Source organism: Cajanus cajan, chromosome 9 (genome assembly GCF_000230855.2).
Source record: "Cajanus cajan strain Asha chromosome 9, NIPB_CcT2T_4, whole genome shotgun sequence".
NCBI lineage: Eukaryota > Viridiplantae > Streptophyta > Magnoliopsida > Fabales > Fabaceae > Cajanus > Cajanus cajan.
In genome coordinates, this window is record NC_138525.1 from 57,039,103 (window position 1) to 57,057,235 (window position 18,133).

At 31.9% G+C, this 18,133-nt stretch overlaps 2 protein-coding genes across 2 annotated transcripts; one reads left to right on the forward strand and one right to left on the reverse strand.

Annotated features, from left to right (window-relative positions):
- The first annotated feature begins 701 nt into the window (after positions 1-701).
- LOC109792856 (protein PMR5) lies at positions 702-5,590 on the forward strand. The gene is made up of 5 exons (XM_020352305.3): positions 702-1,252; positions 1,431-1,602; positions 2,046-2,224; positions 2,581-2,739; positions 5,021-5,590. The coding sequence occupies exons 1-5, from the start codon at positions 909-911 to the stop codon at positions 5,340-5,342; spliced, it is 1,176 nt and encodes a 391-aa protein (XP_020207894.2). The 5' UTR covers positions 702-908; the 3' UTR covers positions 5,343-5,590.
- A 1,821-nt stretch (positions 5,591-7,411) lies between these two features.
- LOC109792855 (asparagine synthetase [glutamine-hydrolyzing] 1) lies at positions 7,412-13,429 on the reverse strand. The gene is made up of 13 exons (XM_020352304.3): positions 13,218-13,429; positions 11,785-11,923; positions 11,522-11,617; positions 10,215-10,356; positions 9,907-10,097; positions 9,574-9,735; positions 9,400-9,480; positions 9,089-9,310; positions 8,863-8,997; positions 8,692-8,772; positions 8,521-8,607; positions 8,315-8,422; positions 7,412-7,894 (listed from the first exon to the last, which is right to left on the reverse strand). Exons 1-13 carry the CDS (start codon positions 13,295-13,297, stop codon positions 7,673-7,675), a joined length of 1,746 nt encoding a protein of 581 aa, XP_020207893.2. The 5' UTR covers positions 13,298-13,429; the 3' UTR covers positions 7,412-7,672.
- Between the last annotated feature and the right edge of the window lie 4,704 nt (positions 13,430-18,133).

Sequence of the window (18,133 nt, forward strand, 5' to 3'; positions counted from 1 at the left end):
TAACCACTTGTATCCAACTCTTTGATTATATAAGTAGGTGTGAATTTGACTTGGATGAATTGAGTTGGAGAGGAAGTAAGAAATCATATAATTTGATTGATGTAAATATAATCTATTCAGATGAGATCAATGTAACAATTAAAAATAATATATTTATCAAAAAACTTAACTATTTTAATGAAATTATATAAAAACAATACATTTATTATTGTCCTTAGTATTTATATTATATATAAAAGAGATGTCTCTTTTGTTAACCATTTTGAACTTCCCATATTTTTTGAAAAATAAAATATTTTGTTATAAAAAGAGACGAGTAGGTGGTTTATTGTTGACAAATTTTTTTTTTAATGGTTACATTGATCTATATCTCACTTCTTCTCCATCTTAGTTCATCTAAGTCAAACTCACACCCCACTTATGCGTCTTTTGTTTTGATAGATTTTGTAAAAATATTAATCATTTTAAAGACAATTAAATATTCAAACAGCCGTCGGTGTGAGACGGAAGAATTACTAATTAAAATAGTTTAATAAATACTATTCTGACTTCTATCTTAATTGGTAACATAGTTGATTCACTATATGATCCCGAGGGTAAAAATTATCCTACGCCTAACACAATATTCCGCTTAATTATTCAAATTTACTGAACCGCGTTAAAAGGTTGCATTGCATCATGACCACGTTCATCCACCTTCACATTCACATTCACCACATGCACACAACAAAACCCAATTTCCAATTTTTCTTTTGATTTTCTGTCACATCTCAAAACCCCACGTCCCCACCCTTTTATGTATATATTTCAAAAGAGTTACCACTTTTGTTTCTCTGTTTGTGCCTTTCTGCTTTCACCTTTCTCCAGTTCTCCCTTACTATCTCTAGTTTATCATATTCTGTTCTGCAATGACCTTTCTTTGCTCTCAAAACCGTTTTGTTGTTTTGGCTTCATTATTGTCTCTTCTTGGCCTAGTTTCCCTTCAATGGCAACTAGCTTCTTGTGCTGTGCTGTTGAGCATGAGACATCACCATGACCACATCCACCACCAGAAACCAATGGTTCAAACCAACCAAAGCACTTGTTCATTGTTCGTGGGTTCTTGGGTCCGCGATGAAACTGAAACATATCCTCTTTACCAATCTTCTAGCTGTCCAATCATAGACCCTGAATTCAATTGTCAAATGTACGGTCGCCCTGATTCTGGTTACCTCAAATACCGTTGGAAGCCCCTCAATTGTGAGCTCCCAAGGTACAAACAACAACAAAATGTGGCCTAAAATAATGTGTCATGTTAGTGTTCTCTAATGTCACTAGTCAGTAGTCACTACATATTATAAAGTTACATATGTATAATATAATGTAGTATGTATTTATGCTAACTGCTAAGCATAATTTGAATGGTTTTGTGGCTTATTATGTCATGGTAGGTTCAATGGGGTTGAGTTTCTGCTGAATATGAAAGGCAAAACCGTGATGTTTGTTGGTGACTCGTTGGGATTGAACCAATGGCAGTCTTTGATTTGTATGCTATCTGCTGCAGTACCTCATGCACAAACACAATTGGTCAGGGGAGATCCTCTCTCAGTCTTCAGATTCTTGGTGAGTGAATGAGTATTGAGTAATCATGGCAATACTTGACATTTCCATTCCCAGCAAGATTTAGGCCATATTTGGTTGGTAAATAAGAGCTATATACAGCAATTTTACCAGAAGTAAATAGTTTTATTTTCCCTCTATGTTAAGTACTACCATTTAAAGTTAAGGCGGATAGGGTCATATATTTTTGTAATAGGACAAAGAATCTGTTGAAAAGGTGTTTGTGAGATAGTGTCAATTGGAACATGAAATGTAGCTGTCTACTTAAAACTCTCTTTGAGAGAGGGGACCCGGAGTGTTGTCAGACATTGAATTAGTCAAGTTGATGCAAACTACAGCCACATTATCTTCATGTTTTACCCTTAGAACAGTACATAGACCATGCAGAGAAAAAAAGCATTTTAGAGAAGAGGTCCAAATTGGGTTTGATATGATATGTTGTGCAGGACTATGGTGTGAGCATTTCGTTTTACAGAGCTCCTTATTTGGTGGAGGTGGATGTGGTCCAAGGGAAGAGAATTCTGAGGCTGGAAAAAGTAGATAAGGATGGTGACCCATGGAAGGGTGCTGCTGTGCTGTCTTTTAACACAGGGCATTGGTGGAGTCATCAAGGATCTCTTCAAGGGTAGGCCCTTTTGTAAGTTTATTCAAGAAAATCACTAAAAATGTAGTGTCCATGCACTTACAGTATGTAGTGTCCATGCACTTACAGTACAAGTAGTTTTTGTATTAACATTCAATCACAAATTATTTATAAAATTAGTTAATTTTTAAATAATTACTTTAAAATAATATTTTTTATTATTAACTTTTATAATAACTATTTTAAAAATTCATTCCACTATATGTTCGTCTGACTTTTATAATAACCAATAAATTTGCTACATGAATTTTTCACTAGCAAGCACAAAAATTAAACTCTTGAACTAATTAATGATTAATAGAAATGTTAGTAATAAAATATCTAATACAATCTTGCAGGTGGGATTATGTGGAATTAGGAGGCAAGTTCTACCCAGATATGGATAGGTTAGCAGCTTTGGAAAGGGCTATGAAAACATGGGCTAATTGGGTGGATACCAATATTGATAGAAGCAAAACTAGGGTGTTCTTCCAGTCAATTTCTCCTACACACTACAAGTAGGGAATCTCTATCTCTGTTATCAACTGCTTTCTCTCTCTTGCATTATTGTGTGGAAAGAAGAGTATTTGATTTCTAGCCTTCACAGTAATATTATTATTTTAATTGGGACACCAAGAAATTTGCCTTAGAAAAACACGGTTTATTAGACGATATACTATGATATTTTAGTTTTATTTACTTATAATTAAATATGAACCACACTTTTAAATTTTTATTTTTATTTTTTTTTGTAAAAATTGATTAAATCAATTGATAATTTATTAATCAGACATATGAAGTCAATAATTCTTCCCAGGTCAAACTACATTTTCGTTTTCCCATTTGCATTTATGTGATGAACTGAGTTAAGGGCTGAGAATGGGACCATTCTTTTGACCGGGCCTTGACAATTTGCACATAGATAATTGCAAGTTTTTTTTTTTTTTTTTTTTTTTTTTTTCGGTCGAAAAGGTTATTGCAAGTTGTGTCTTCTATCTCGAGGTTGAAATTTATGGACTTGTTGGTGCTGTCTCTGTCAAAGGTTGAGATATGCATTGTACTTTTGCTGAATATAGAACTAAAATCTATTTCATAGCAAACATGTACAATTTTATAACAACCGACTATATAGTAAATCATATAATTGCCATAATCTTAATCCCTCAAATTTTTACATTAGCAATTATATGTATATAGAGTAAATCATATAATTGCCATAATCTTATTCCCTTAATTTTTACACTAGCAATTATATGATGCTGCTCTTTGCCCTCCACAACTTTAAGGATCTAAATTCCTCTATCACATATTTACATACTTACAAAGTCTTATTATTATCAACACTTAAAAAGTTGCTTTTGCTAGCTAGTATTTCTTTGACAATATTATGATAGGAAACTTAAATAGCTGTCTTATTAGTTCCATCATTTCATTTATCAAAATTATGCAAAGCTACCGTTCTTTGGGGCCTCAAAGTCATTCATGATCACATGAGTTTGCAATAGGGTCTTTCATTGCCTTTCCCCAACAACCCAGCCAGATCTTGAGAATGGTTGTTTTTCCTAGTGCAGCAGCCAGCAGGAACACCGTGAATGTGATGCATGTCCTGGTAAAAAAGAAGTGTCGGTGAAATAAAACATACGTGATGCTCCACCCATTAATAATATTCACACATGAAAATAATTCAACAAAAGCTTATACTTCTTTCCCTTTTTATTTTCTTCTTTTTAATCCGTACATGTCACGTATGATATGTGTCTTTCGTTCTCTAGAAATTATCTCTAACAATAACATTTTCCCATAAGAAAAAACCACAACATCTCGTGAGTATATCCCAAGCCACAAATTTCAAACAGCATATATTTAAATCAGAAATGGGCCAAAATAAATGTGCTATATAATCCGATGGGGCAAGGCTGTGACATAGCACATGGAGATGTCCAGGCCCCAGGGTCTGCAACAGTGCATCATGATTTTATGATTTTGAGCATGAACCCAAACAAACAGCTTAGTTTTGTGGCTTCTTTCACTACACCAATAATTTCCAACTAACTTGAGTAGCATTAACCCATTTAGGCTTTGATATTAATAAGCATTGATAAGTGTTGGAAGGTAAAAGAAGTGATTTGTATTTTTTCATATTTGACAGCTAACATAGGTTCATTAATGGGCAATTTACTAAGATAGTCTATGTATTTTGTTGAAATTTCATACAATGTCTTTTTAATTTTTTTTATCCATCATAATTATAATGATGACATTATACTTCAAACTTATGACATGTTACTTCAATTCTCATTATTAGGTCCAACTCTAGTTTAATTTACACTTGAAATATCTCTTAATTATTTAAAACATATTATGTATCACTTTATCATTATCTATGAAACACATTACATCTGGTAGTCCTATAAAAGAGGTTAAGTGCTTAAAAAATTTAAAAATTGTTTTAAAGAATTTAGTGGTAATGTTACTGATGTATTCTACATTATCAATCAATTAGATATTACTCATAATATGACATTTTACTTATTTATTATATAAGTCAACAATTTATCATAAATAATGATTTGTGATTGAATGGATAAAAAGTCCTATTAATGGTAATATCTAATTGTAAAACTACTTTACACTATCAATTATAAATGTATTACCGATTTTCTATTATGTAAAATTTCAAGAAACCACATGATATAATTTGTCTCATTTGCCCTTCATTATATGGTTAAGCTTGTCTCTGTATTTTTATAACAAAGTTTAGCGCAAGTGATGCTAAAAGTAGATGACACTAATATGCAGCCCAAATGAATGGAATATGGGTGGGACAAGAAAGAATTGCTACGGTGAAACTGCACCAATTAGTGGCACAACATACCCTGGAGCATACCCTGAGCAGATGAGGATTGTGGACATGGTTATCAGAGAAATGAGAAACCCTGCATATCTTTTGGACATCACAATGTTATCAGCATTGAGGAAGGATGGACACCCTTCAATTTACAGTGGTGAATTGAGTCCACAGAAGAGAGCTAACCCAAATAGAGCTGATTGCAGCCATTGGTGTCTTCCTGGATTGCCTGATACTTGGAATGAACTATTCTACACTGCATTGTTCTACTAAATGTTGTTTTTAGTACCTACTTAACACGTTTCACTCATTGTTTTTTAGTTGGTCACCGAATAATCTTTTGTAGGTGACGCATTGATCGAGGGTTGCATGATTGCAACTCGTTGCAACTGTGAAGTTATATATATATGTGCTAAGGAAATGAAAAAGTTTCTTTGTTGCTGTATTAATGTAAAGTGTGAATTACACTGTTATAGTGTAAATTCTATCAAAGGTATTAATTAAAATTTAGTTGTTCTTAATTTATTTGTAGATAAGTATTAATCTTATATCATAGATTATTGCTAAAATTGATAATTTGTACTCACCTTAATTACCTCAAATAAGATTTCTTAAAATGAAGACAATTGAAATTTTATTTACAAACTATTCAAGCTAATGCTTGGATATTACTACCATTTTCGAAATAAATGTCTCACCCAGAAAGTTTAGAGATCATAAACTTTTAAATATAACACAAGATTTAACTTCCTGCAATGTCAATGTAAAGTAACTAATTGAAACTTAAATTATTTTAAAGATATTAATATGAAAATAAATAATTCAATAATTTTGTTAATCCTTGTCTAAAATTTAAATGATAATTACTTTAAAACAAATAGAATAAATGATTTGATTTTGGACACCTTTGATCAGTTTTTTTTTAAATTAAAAAGAAAAGTGATTTTTAAAATAAACTCTTTTAAGAAGCAGAATCAACATTTTTTAAGCACGTCCCTTAATTATTTGAGAATTTTAAAATAGTCCTTTAAACTATTTTTTTAATTAGATAGTTGATCTTGTATTTTATTTTAATTGAATCCTTAGAGTTTATAAAACTGCCACAAATTAAAATTTATTTAATAGTTTTAAGTTGTCAAAAACTAACTTCAGGAACCTACTTTTTTAATTTAGAACCCATTTAAAAATATATTTTAAAGACTTATTTGAAAAATTCTTAAATAGTTCAAAGAGACAACATGCTACTAAATAATTTAACATTTTCAGTATGGACGTTCAGTATATTTTTTAAAAATGTTACTGACGTAACAGAACTCTACAATATAAAGTATCATATTTTTATGTATTAATATATATTATCGAAAATTATATTTCTTACGTAAATTTCCCCAGCAGTGTAGCGAGATCAGTGTTGATTTTTCTATTCGGTCCATAGCAGGCCCACTATATAGACAATGTTTGTCTCAAGTGACTCATTCAATAAAAGGTTCATGATACACCTCTTTTTTTCTATAGTATACCTCCTTTAAAAAAAATAATTAAAATTTTAAAATTTTCTTAATTTTTTGTTTTAAATTTTTTAATTACATCCACAACATTTAATTTAGTACTTTTTTTTACATATTTTTTTTCCTTTTTTCAATTTTTACATGCACTTCCTTATTTTTCCTTCACCCCACCTATTTTGGTAGCATTTGAAAATTGAAAGAGAAAAAAAAAAGTTTGTGAATAAGAAGAAGAAAGTAGTAAATTGAAAGTTGAAAGTATAAAATTAATTTTTAAAAAAAAAATTATAATATTTTATAATTTTTTTTAAAAGAAGGAGGTGTACTTATAAAAAAAAAGAGGTGTATATATCATGAGCCTCAATAAAAATATTCTCAGTCCAACAAAAAGTTTGCGACGAGTACAAATGGGCTTGGTTAGTGTCTCTGTCAATCACTCCCTACTGGCCCAACCTTTGTCGATTCTTTCCCTTTTCATTTTTTATGAATTTCTTTTTTGCTGATTCTTTGTTTCCACTAAGAAATTATGTGTATCTTGCATCTCAATGCACAAGCTTGGCCATTCCAAATTCCAATGTTATGTCTTGGCCAGCAATTGTCTGCTACTAGCGGTGTTATTTCTCATGTGTAGGTCCATTTTTAAATTTATATGTTTTTTTTTTATTATAGTTTCTAAAATCTTATACATATCAAATAATTTGAGTTCATATGAAATATGTGAATCTTATACATTCCAATCTTGAGAGCTGAAGGTCACTTACTTAATAACTTGAAGAAGAATATTCTTCAGCACTTTAGCTAATTAATTAGAAGTGAAATAAAGTAAAGTAACCAACATTACTAAAAAATAATGGACTTAGCATTCATTGTGAACTGATAAAAGAAACAACCTTCAAAATAAAGTTATTACAAGATGATAATTGTGAACTGATATAAGATTTCACATCACAACATTGAAGATAATACAAGACGCGACATTTTTAGAAAACCTTATCTATAAAGCTTTGCCAAGATGAAATTTCACAGCAGGCAAATTTTTCATTCAGTTTAATTAGTTATCTTCATTCTCGCCCAATTATTCCTTGTCACAACTTTATATTAACCCTGGATGGCCACGCCAAGAGGAGCAGCATCCATAGGTATAATCTTCTCAATTTCAACACCTTTGTTGTTCTGGTTGTCATAAGCTGAAATGTGCACTCCAAGTGCTGCTCTACCAGAAGGGTCAAGATTGTTAGACCAAGTAGCATCCCACTCAACAGCTTTGGCTGTGCTACATGCAACACTTGCTCCTCCAGGAACAGTGAGCCTAGCTGAGTTCTGCAACACCAAATCAAGAAACAGATATGTGAATTAGCCTTTATTGAATTATGGTAGAGATCCCAAATTAACACTAGTTTATGAGTTAGGGACAACCCAAACATAAATGTAAATTTAAAGATGATATCAGAGTTATCCCATTAATTATTATCGGCCTGTCAAGACACTTATTATCGTGTAAAATATTATTCTTTTACATATCGATTTGTTATCAGATCATCACATATATCCAATCTTTGATATAAAGAGTGTATGTTAAATATATTTCACGTTGAATTGTGATCCAACAAAAATAGACTAAATAGTGTACATAAACAAGGAGCAACCCTTATGAGTTTGGGGTTGAGTTAGGCCAAATCTAGATTCTACGAAATTATATTTTCTCCGAATTTCAAATTAAGAGTTGGTTAATTAACTTGCCTGAGGGAAGAACCTCTCAAAGATCATTCTGTAGTAATAGGCTTCCTTGGTTGTGGGGGTGTTGTGGGGGTAGATGTTACCAGCATTAAGCATCATTTTGTCAGTCACCTATTTAAATATGTCAAGAACCAATTATAAGAAACATAAATTTTATGACAATAGTCAACTCCGTCAGTAAATTGTATAGAAAAGGTTGGATTCATTACATGTTTTGCAGCATGTGCCTTGAGGCCATCAATCCAACTATAGCCAACTCCATCACTGAATTGTTCTTTCTGCCTGTATAAAATGTGCTGCATGAAATTAAATGTTTAGATGTTAGTTTGACCAATTAATTTTGCAGTGATCTATAGACATTGCAGCAAATTACATAGTACCTTTGGCAGATAAGGATGCTCCTCATCATCGAAGGCTCTCCTCAGAATCCACTTCTCAATTCGTCCTTCATCTCTTTTTATCTAAACAAAACAAAATACTAAACCAGCTTAATAAAATTGTCTTAGATTTTTTAAGTGATGAAGCAACCAAGTCACATTTTTTACTCATACCATTTTATTCTCGGGGTCAATATTCATTGCAACATTGATAAACTCCTTGTCCAAAAATGGTACACGGGCTTCTAGACCCCAAGCAAATGTTGATTTATTGGCTCGCAAGCAATCATATTGATGAAGTGCTTTGATCTGCATATAAAAAACAACTATTATTGTTCTATTAACCCTTGTACTTCAACACCTTGCATTGTTGTGTCAATGAGCATGATAAATCTATGACCTTGCGGCACGTTTCTCTGTGAAACTCCTCCTTGTTGGGTGCCTTGTGAAAGTAAAGATACCCTCCAAAGATCTCATCAGATCCTTCTCCTGAGATAACCCATTTGACACCTAGTGATTTAATCTTCCGAGACATGAGAAACATAGGTGTGCTTGCTCTAATTGTAGTCACATCATATGTTTCAATATGGTAGATGACATCCTCAATCGCATCTATTCCATCCTGTACACACCATATACCAAATATTTATCAATAAATTGAAGGGCCCCAAATGTGAGCTGAAAAGTACATTATTTCACGTGGTTAGTTACCTGAACAGTAAAGTGAAACTCATGATGGACAGTGCCTAGATAGTCAGCAACTTCTTTTGCAGCCTTAAGATCTGGGGAGCCCTACTCAACATGGTTAAGACAACATTAAACATTTTCATTAAAAAAAAACATTAAATTTGCGATGTTATTCATAATTTTGATTAGATGGTGCACCTCAAGGCCTACACAGAATGAGTGTAACTTTGTTCCCCACTGCTCAGCAGCCTTTGTGTTGGCCAAGTAGCGAGAAGTGATGGATGCAACCAATGAAGAGTCCAAACCCCCAGATAGTAGAACACCAAAAGGCACATCAGTCATCAACCTTTTTATCACTGACTGTAATCACATTCAATGTGTTAGCTAAAGTTATTTAACCATTATCTTTAGCATTTGATTCATTTATCTTTAGATACTTTGTTCATTCATAAAATGTTGCACATAGAAAGGAAACTTAAAAGTTATATGAAGTGCCAATTCCAATTGTTCTTGGACTTTTGCGAATCATACCTGCTCAAAGGCACGTCTCAAAACTAGAGGATCATAAGGGGCAGATGGAATGGCCTCAGAGAACCAAGGAGGATTGTACCATCTGCGGAACCCTCTCTCTTTGCTAGAGTACAAGTGACCAGGTGGAAAACACTCGAAATGTTCACAATCATCATTCAAGCCCTTCATTTCAGATGAAATCCAAACAGAGCCTAAATACAGAGAGGTGCCAAACTTGTCAGAGTTAGTCTAGTCAATTCAAAATTCAAGTACAAACTAAAAACTCATTAATTCAATTCAAAAGTAGGATATGTTATAACATTGTTTACCATCTAATCCCCAACCAATGTACAAGGAAGTGACCCCTATGGCATCCCGAGCCACTATAAAACTGTTGTCACGGGTATCCAGTAGAACAAATGAGAAGATACCATCCAGCATGTCCACAAAGTCTTCTCCATGTTCCTCGTACTATTCAAAAGATTAGCATCAATAACAAGCGGTTGATAAGAGCTACATGTTCAATTATGATTACTTTCTATTCATCAAGATAAAATGGACGAAATTTTTAGCTAGACTAAGAATAAATTACATTTAATGAAAGAAGTGATCTTCAAGAACTTCTTTTGATTAATGGATAACCAGAATCATATTATATATATATATATAGAGAGAGAGAGGGAGTTATAATTATACCGGTATAACTTTTACTAAGTATTACACCGCCCAATAACTTTATATTAAATGTGAATTTTGTAAATCCAACTGTTAGATTGAAAGTTCATATCACTTTATACGTGTATATCAAATTTTGTTAAAATTGAACAACAACTTGAAGGTAATCAAAGTGTTCATATTTTAGTGTATTTTGAAATGAATATATTACGTCAATTTTGTTTTATAAAAATGAAGTATCAAATCATCTTAGATTAATATAAAATTTTGTATATATGATCTAAGAGATATAAACTTTCAATCTAACGGTTGGATTTACAAAATTCACATTTAATATAAAGTTATTGAACAGTGTAATACTCCGATATAATTATAACTTCTTTCATATATATATATATATATAGAGAGAGAGAATATCAAGTGAGAGATAATTTATTATGAGAGATGAGAGGGTTAAAATATAACCCTTAAATTAATCAAGTGAAAGAAAATTTAGAATTTAATCAAGTGAGAGGAAATTAATCTAAGAGTTATATTTTAACCCTCTCATCTCTCATAATAAATTCTCTCTTACTTGATATGTTTTCTCTCTCTCTCTCTATATATATATATATATATAAATAATTAAAATTAACTATTCATCGATTTATGTTGAATTTTGACCACATAGTTGTACTAGTATAAGCAACATTAATAATTATTTAAATATACTACTTAAAATATACGTGATTTTGATATTAAAATGTTGATCATTATATTATAATGATTTTATTTTTAGTTCTGTCACTTTTGGACAAAAATAGCCCTCTCACTCAATATATGCAGACAAACATGCATGACACCGACTATATAATTTTAACTAAACATTTAAGATGTGACAGAGTGTATCCAAACCCTCTTCCACTGTGTTGATGATAGTGGTTTGGCGAGTCATTACGTATACATCTTATAGATGACTAACCAGATGAGCAATAACATCACAGTCACTTCCAGTTCTGAACTTGTGATTAGGCAACTGTTTCCTGAGCTGTTCATGGTTGTAAATCTCTCCATTTACCTGTTTTGAAGTTATGACGTTAATTTATCATCAATCATGGTTTAATAAAATAGGATACAATAATAATATCTGGAAAAAACAACAAACTAAACAGTTTTGGTGGATGGTTGAAATTGGCAATAATAAGATGAAAGGGTATCGTGTATTGTATATAGGTGATGGCCTACCGTGACAATGACGGATTTGTCTTCGTTAAAGAGAGGTTGATCCCCAGAAGCAGGATCAACTATGGCTAACCGTTGATGTGCCAAATAGCAGTCACCATGTTGATGGAGCCCACTCCAGTCAGGGCCACGGTGCTTCAATCTGTTACATCAGCAACCACAAACAAAATTCAATTATATGTAGATTAACTATTCTTTTTTAAAAATTATGTATCTTGTCATTAATATCAAAAATATTTATGTATTATTGTTTCATTTGAGAAGTTAATAGAAAAATATGTATAAGTAATTTTTGTAGGGATCGAGTCTTATATATGAAAAAAAAAGTTTTAGAAGATTTCACTAAAAGAAATTAATTAAATTTTTCAATAAAGATTAATATCAGTGAAATAAATCATAATAATAACTAAGTTATAAAAAAAATATGTACTATTTTACACTGTTATCTAATCAGAAATTAACAAATTATGTAATGTAATTTAAATTTAATGTCTTACATAGTTAATGTAAGCTAAAAAGTTAATACTAATATAATTTTTAAAATAATTATTGTAAAAAAATAATAAATTTGTCATAATTATGATTTATAATTGGATGATGGTATAAAACTTTACAAGTGCATAATATACGAGTGATTTAATAGTATAAAAAAAATTACTCTAATAATGCCTACTTATTAATCTTGAAATTTAATTACAATTATAATTATAAAACATACCATTTGAAAACATGTTTTCTTTTCAGTTGTGTTTTAGTGTAACAAAAAAAAGAAGTCATTTTCATTAAATTAAATTGGACAATTCTATGACTAATTAATCTTTATTAATGATTTGGTTTTCATTTTTCAATCGTCATCGATTTCTGGAGGTTCTCAAGAAATACTACCAATAATTGCATTTCAACTCGGACCCCACATCTCTCTTTTTTATCTTACTCGGAATATTTTTATTTCATAGTTGCGCACTTACCTTATCAACGTCATGTGTGCTAATTATCAGAGGAAAGAACAATTATAATTTCAAACTCCACCATCATTAATCCATTCTCCCTAAAGTATTTGACGGACTAGGTACCACCATGACACTTGAAAACCATATTTATTCTTTATATTCGTCCAAATACTTATTTTTCAAAACCCATCCATATATAAGGGCTTGCTGGTGCTGGTTCCAGCAATTCTCATCAACTTGTAAACCAAAACATACAAATTAAGCTCAGGGCAGTAACTATATAACACGCAATACTGTTTCATTATGGAAAATATCAAGAGTAAATAGTATATGTAGAGCTTCAATATTATGGATCAACCCAAAATTATGTATAATAGTTATTTTAAAAGTTATAGTTATAATATGTTTTTCATGCGACTAATGACGTGTGAAGCACGAAATTACGAATTAATTCAAGATATAGAGAGGAAAAAAAAAAATCATTGCCTGCGAGAAAGTTCTAGAACGCGGACCCTTTTGGCTTGAGAGTCATCAGAACAACCAAGTACAGCAAGAATACCACACATTGTGATATGTTAATGGGATCAAACAGAGAGAGATTGAGAAGAAGAAGAGGAAGAGAAAAGAAGAGCAACAACACCACGTATTGAGAGGTGTAGTTGAAGGCCTTAAACAATTTGGCATACACAACACTTCGCAGGGACACGTATTTATATGCAAAATAATGCGAATAATATATCAATGATAAGACTCCACCAACTGGTTCTATCAAACGCCGTCGTTTTCATCTCATTCAGTGGACTGTTACCGTCCACTGGCTGGTACCGGACACTATACTTCATTCCACTTATATTCTGCCACGTGGTGGAACGTGCTTCGTTATTGTGATCGATTTTTTTTTATAATTATTATTATTATTTTTTTGTATGTAATAAATAATAATGTAATATAGTTAACTTTTTTTGTTTGTTTGTTTTTGTGTTCACACCTCACAAATATAGATTGCTCCCTCTTTGAAACTTGCTGCGTTTATATAACAAATATCTTTTGGATTTTGTTTGTGCTTCTAAATAATGGAAAATGTTGATCTTTGTAATAATCATTTTAAAATTACATTTAAAATTATTTTTGAATAAATAATAGTATAAAATCTTGAAACTCTTCATGCATGAATATTGGGTCTGGTTTAAAATTAACACTATAAAAAGTTCCTTCTTCTAATTACTGTACTGTGTTGTATATTTAGTGTCCATTTGTTTTAAAATAAAGTAAAGCTGATTATGATAGATTTGATTTTAAAGCTTTGGAAGGTAATTGAGATGTGAATTTAAATTAATCTCAAACCGAGAGGGATATTCATCATCTCAGTGCTTGTCAATCTATTATAGCTTAGTTAGTTAAACATGATTTATGAGTTCTGCAAAATCTCTTCATACAATATTCGACTTCCATGGATTAAAAGTTGTCTTTACCAGTATTAAACGTGGCATGCATTTGTTTTTACTCTTAACATAAATTTTGTATTGTTTTTAGAACTTAGAGTCTTACTCTTTTTTTTTTCATATAAATATAAGACAACAAGAAAAAATAAATAAACTTCAGAGTTTTACTTTAATAATAAGTTTGTGTTCCTTTTTATTTATTGTCAAAAATGAATTTATAATAATGTACATTTTCTTAATTATTGTAGTTGTTTTACAATAATTAATTGTTGTGACGTTTGTTGGTTGTGGTTGAGAGACTTTAGGAATTTAGGAATTTTTAGGAGTTTTTAGCTCTTTAAAAAGTTTCTCTAAGTAGTGATATAGTTTATTCTCAAAGAAAAATATATAAGGTTTCTTTTAAGAATTGAGCTTCATAAACTCATTTCTTATCTGAGCAGAGCTCCATTTTAATTCTGAGAAAAAATTATATAAGATTTCTTTTAAGAATTGAGCTTCATAAACTTATTTCTTAGAGAATCTTAGAAAGATAAGCTAGAGAGAAGTGCTTTGAAGCTAGTGAGATCGCTCTTCTTCTCTTGACCCCTCCAAGTACTCGTAGGATGTCCTTCCCCTGAGAGTTTTGATTGCTAATTGGTGATTCAAAGTCATTGAAGCTAATGATTAGTGAGGTGCTAAACTTTTTGATGATAGCTCGAAATTTCTCTTCTTCTTCCTTCTTCCTTGTTTCCCTTTGATTTCAATATAAGGGATGCTAGAACTTGGATTTCATGGATTATTTGAGTTGTAGAGTTAATTGATCTTCATTGAAACATTGTTGTTTGTTAGTTTTAGACAAAATGATCGAGTTTGTTGAGTTTTGGTGTTTTGAGAAAGTAAGCATGATTTAGATAATTTGAGCAATTTGATGGTTGAATCTTGTTAGTTTGGATGGTTATGAGTTGCTTGTGATTAGTATATATAGATTCTTGCGATGCATGTTGGATTTTATGAGTTGCACGTACAAATGGGCCAAATTCATGAATCTACTATGTGCACATTTTACCATCGTGTCGGCGCGCCTTAATGATGACGGGCATGACTCAAATTAAGGGTTTTCTATTTCATTCACATCAAGTGTAGGATTGGTGATGTTGAATGTGAGAAGAGAGAAAAGTCTTTCACTTAGATGTGCGTTGAATGGCGTCAGTCATGAAGTGAGAGAATTGTCTCTGACTTGATGACGTTGGAATTCGAGTTGCATGGCACCTAATATGACCAAGACAAATCTCTTTACTTGAGTGACATCAAGCGTGAGGAGAGATGATTGTTTATGCCTAAAATGGGGTTGGGCGTGTATTTTGGCCACACCAGGCATAATTGACCTAGGGGTTCTTTGAACTCATCTACATCATGTATAGGTTAAATGGCGTCGAGCATGAGTGAGACAAAGAGCTCCCTGTCTCAATGACACTAGGCGCAAGGAAAATAATGCCATGCATGGTTTGCCTTGTGGAAATATGTTGTTTGGTTGAGAAAATAAAGAACTTGTGTAGGTTATTTAAATTTATTACATGTTGTATCTTGATATACGTTGTTAGTTCTTTATAAATTGATCTATGATAATATATATTGATGATTAGTTATTGTATATTGTTGAATTGTGTTGGTTCTATATACATTGATGTGAGATACTATATATAGATGATTAATTGTTGAACTGTTGAGGAGATGATGCTAAAAATTCTTAAGGCATTTGGATGTATTATGTTGATTGACTTAGGACTAAAGAAGATGGTGTTTCCGAAAGTTGGATATCCCCTTGTGTGGATATTGGTGTGGTGTTGTGTGAGACTAGTTGTTGAAAATCTTTTTTGAGTAGTTGACTCTTGAAGTTGATAGTTGAGTCTCCTCTAGGATCTTAGTTGATGTTGTATGTAGGTCAAGTCAAGGCATACTGGGTATAAGTGATCACAGTATAGGGGTTAGGTTGAGTTATATTAATTGCAAATGATCAATTATTGATCCATATGTGTAAGCTCAAGACATACATATATAAAGTGACCAATCGAGTAAGGTATAAGGTTCGGGGCCAAAATTTTTAACTAAGTATTGGAACAACGTAATATTTAGAGAGTAGTTAGTGGGCTAATCCTATAAAGGGTTTAGTTATACAAGCTAATGTTGTGGTAGGCTCATGCCTAAGTTATTTTACTTTGACAAAAATATTAGACTCCCCAACTTAAGTGAAAAAATTCGAGAAACCATGTTATTATGAATTGGTATCCAAATTGATTGTTGATCTAACAGGTGTAAAAATATCATATTGGTTTGATAGAGTCAAGTCACTTAGAATGTTCACCTTTATTGTAGGAGATTTTCGTAGGTGATTACATGATGACGCATGTAATTAAAGTGTTATGTATATGATGTGTTGATTGTGGTGTGGTTCATATGTTATGTGGAATTGTGTGTTGAATGACATGGTTGTGGTGTAAGTTTAGAATGAATAAGTTGTTTATCCTTTTAAGTTGTTGATGCCATGTTGAAGTGTTATTGATATGTTGCTATGTTATAAGCCATGGTATGAGTTTTGTTGTATGGTTTACATGTTGTTGATTGATAGTATAGTTGTATTTACTTATATAGTTGTTGTATGATTATCCTTTTGATTACTAGCTTACCCTTGCATGTTTTTCTTGATATTTGGACTACAATGATTATGTTAACATGGGACCAGGGCAAGGTTAGGTGGAAAGAGTCTGGCATTGAGGGCCATGCTGGATGGCGGTGTAGCTTGATGCTACCTCTGTATAGTTTTGTAGAATTGCTTGATCGACAACTTAGGTTTACATTATATATAGTTATTTTGGATTACTGTATATACATATATGTGTACATGATTGTGGTTGTTTAGTTGAGAAATATCAATTCCTTTTGGTTGGTTCATCCTTATACATATATTTATATTTTTACATGTACCTTCTAGGAATTATTTGTATGTTCACCTTAGGTAGTTGTGTATGTTTCCCACTACTAGTAGTTGATCCGTTAAGTGTATGAACTATGCCAGGTCATTACAGAACCACACTTTAAAGAGATAAAGGGGTAGTAACTAATTATTGAGGTAAAAGTATAAATTTATTAAAAAAATAATGCTAAAAACTTATTTTGGTCCCTTATAATAATTTTTTGTTTTAATTTAGTCCCACTTTTATTTTTGGTCTTAATTTGGTCCCTAATAAATTAATTGGTTGCAATATCGGACTTCCGTCCAAATTATTTAAACGGAGTTAACTGTTGGTCACGTGGATGCCACGTGGATGCCAAATTTCATTAATGCATCTGGAACCAGAACGGCCCGTTCTGAAACCAAAACGGCTCGTTCTGATTGCACATGTTGTATGTTAATTTTGAATTTGGAACGGGCCGTTCCAGATGCAAAATTAACACACCAGGAGTGCAGTAGAATGGGGCGTTCTGAAACCAGAACAGACCGTTCTGGATTCAGAACACGCCGTTCCAAAACGCCAACCACATATGTACGTTCAACAAAATGCCGCAATGTGATTCAAAAATTGAAAATAAAAATTCATAACATATCATAAATTCAAAGACAGAAATATGGTTCAGAGACTGAAAACAAAAATTCATAACATAACATAACATGTACTAAAAAAGTTCAAAGAAATTATTGAGAAGGGAAATCACCTGGATAACGCTGAAGGTGTCAATAATACATCTTATCCACCATATAACACTGAATGGCTGATAAAATATTAGCATTATCTACCTGTACATGTGGTTGTGTGGTGAAATATTGGTCCTGTGTATCCTCTTCCTGTACTTCAGGTTGTACCTCCTCAAGAACACGTTGTTGTTGTTGGGGTACATCGGTCAATGACTTCAAGGGGAAATACCATGTCGTTTCATCCTTGACTGTATAGTGTCAATTTGGTAGTAAGTGGTTCACTCCAGTTT

Coding starts and splice junctions, on each gene's coding strand:
- LOC109792855 (XM_020352304.3), bottom strand. CDS start 13,297: ATGTGTGGTATTCTTGCTGTACTTGGTTGTTCTGATGACTCTCAAGCC. Junction 9,736..9,906: donor TGAGACGTGCCTTTGAGCAG/GTATGATTCGCA, acceptor ATGTGATTACAG/TCAGTGATAAAAAGGTTGAT. Junction 7,895..8,314: donor TTGAGAGGTTCTTCCCTCAG/GCAAGTTAATTA, acceptor TTGGTGTTGCAG/AACTCAGCTAGGCTCACTGT.
- LOC109792856 (XM_020352305.3), top strand. CDS start 909: ATGACCTTTCTTTGCTCTCAAAACCGTTTTGTTGTTTTGGCTTCATTA. Junction 2,225..2,580: donor CATCAAGGATCTCTTCAAGG/GTAGGCCCTTTT, acceptor ACAATCTTGCAG/GTGGGATTATGTGGAATTAG. Junction 2,740..5,020: donor ATTTCTCCTACACACTACAA/GTAGGGAATCTC, acceptor ACTAATATGCAG/CCCAAATGAATGGAATATGG.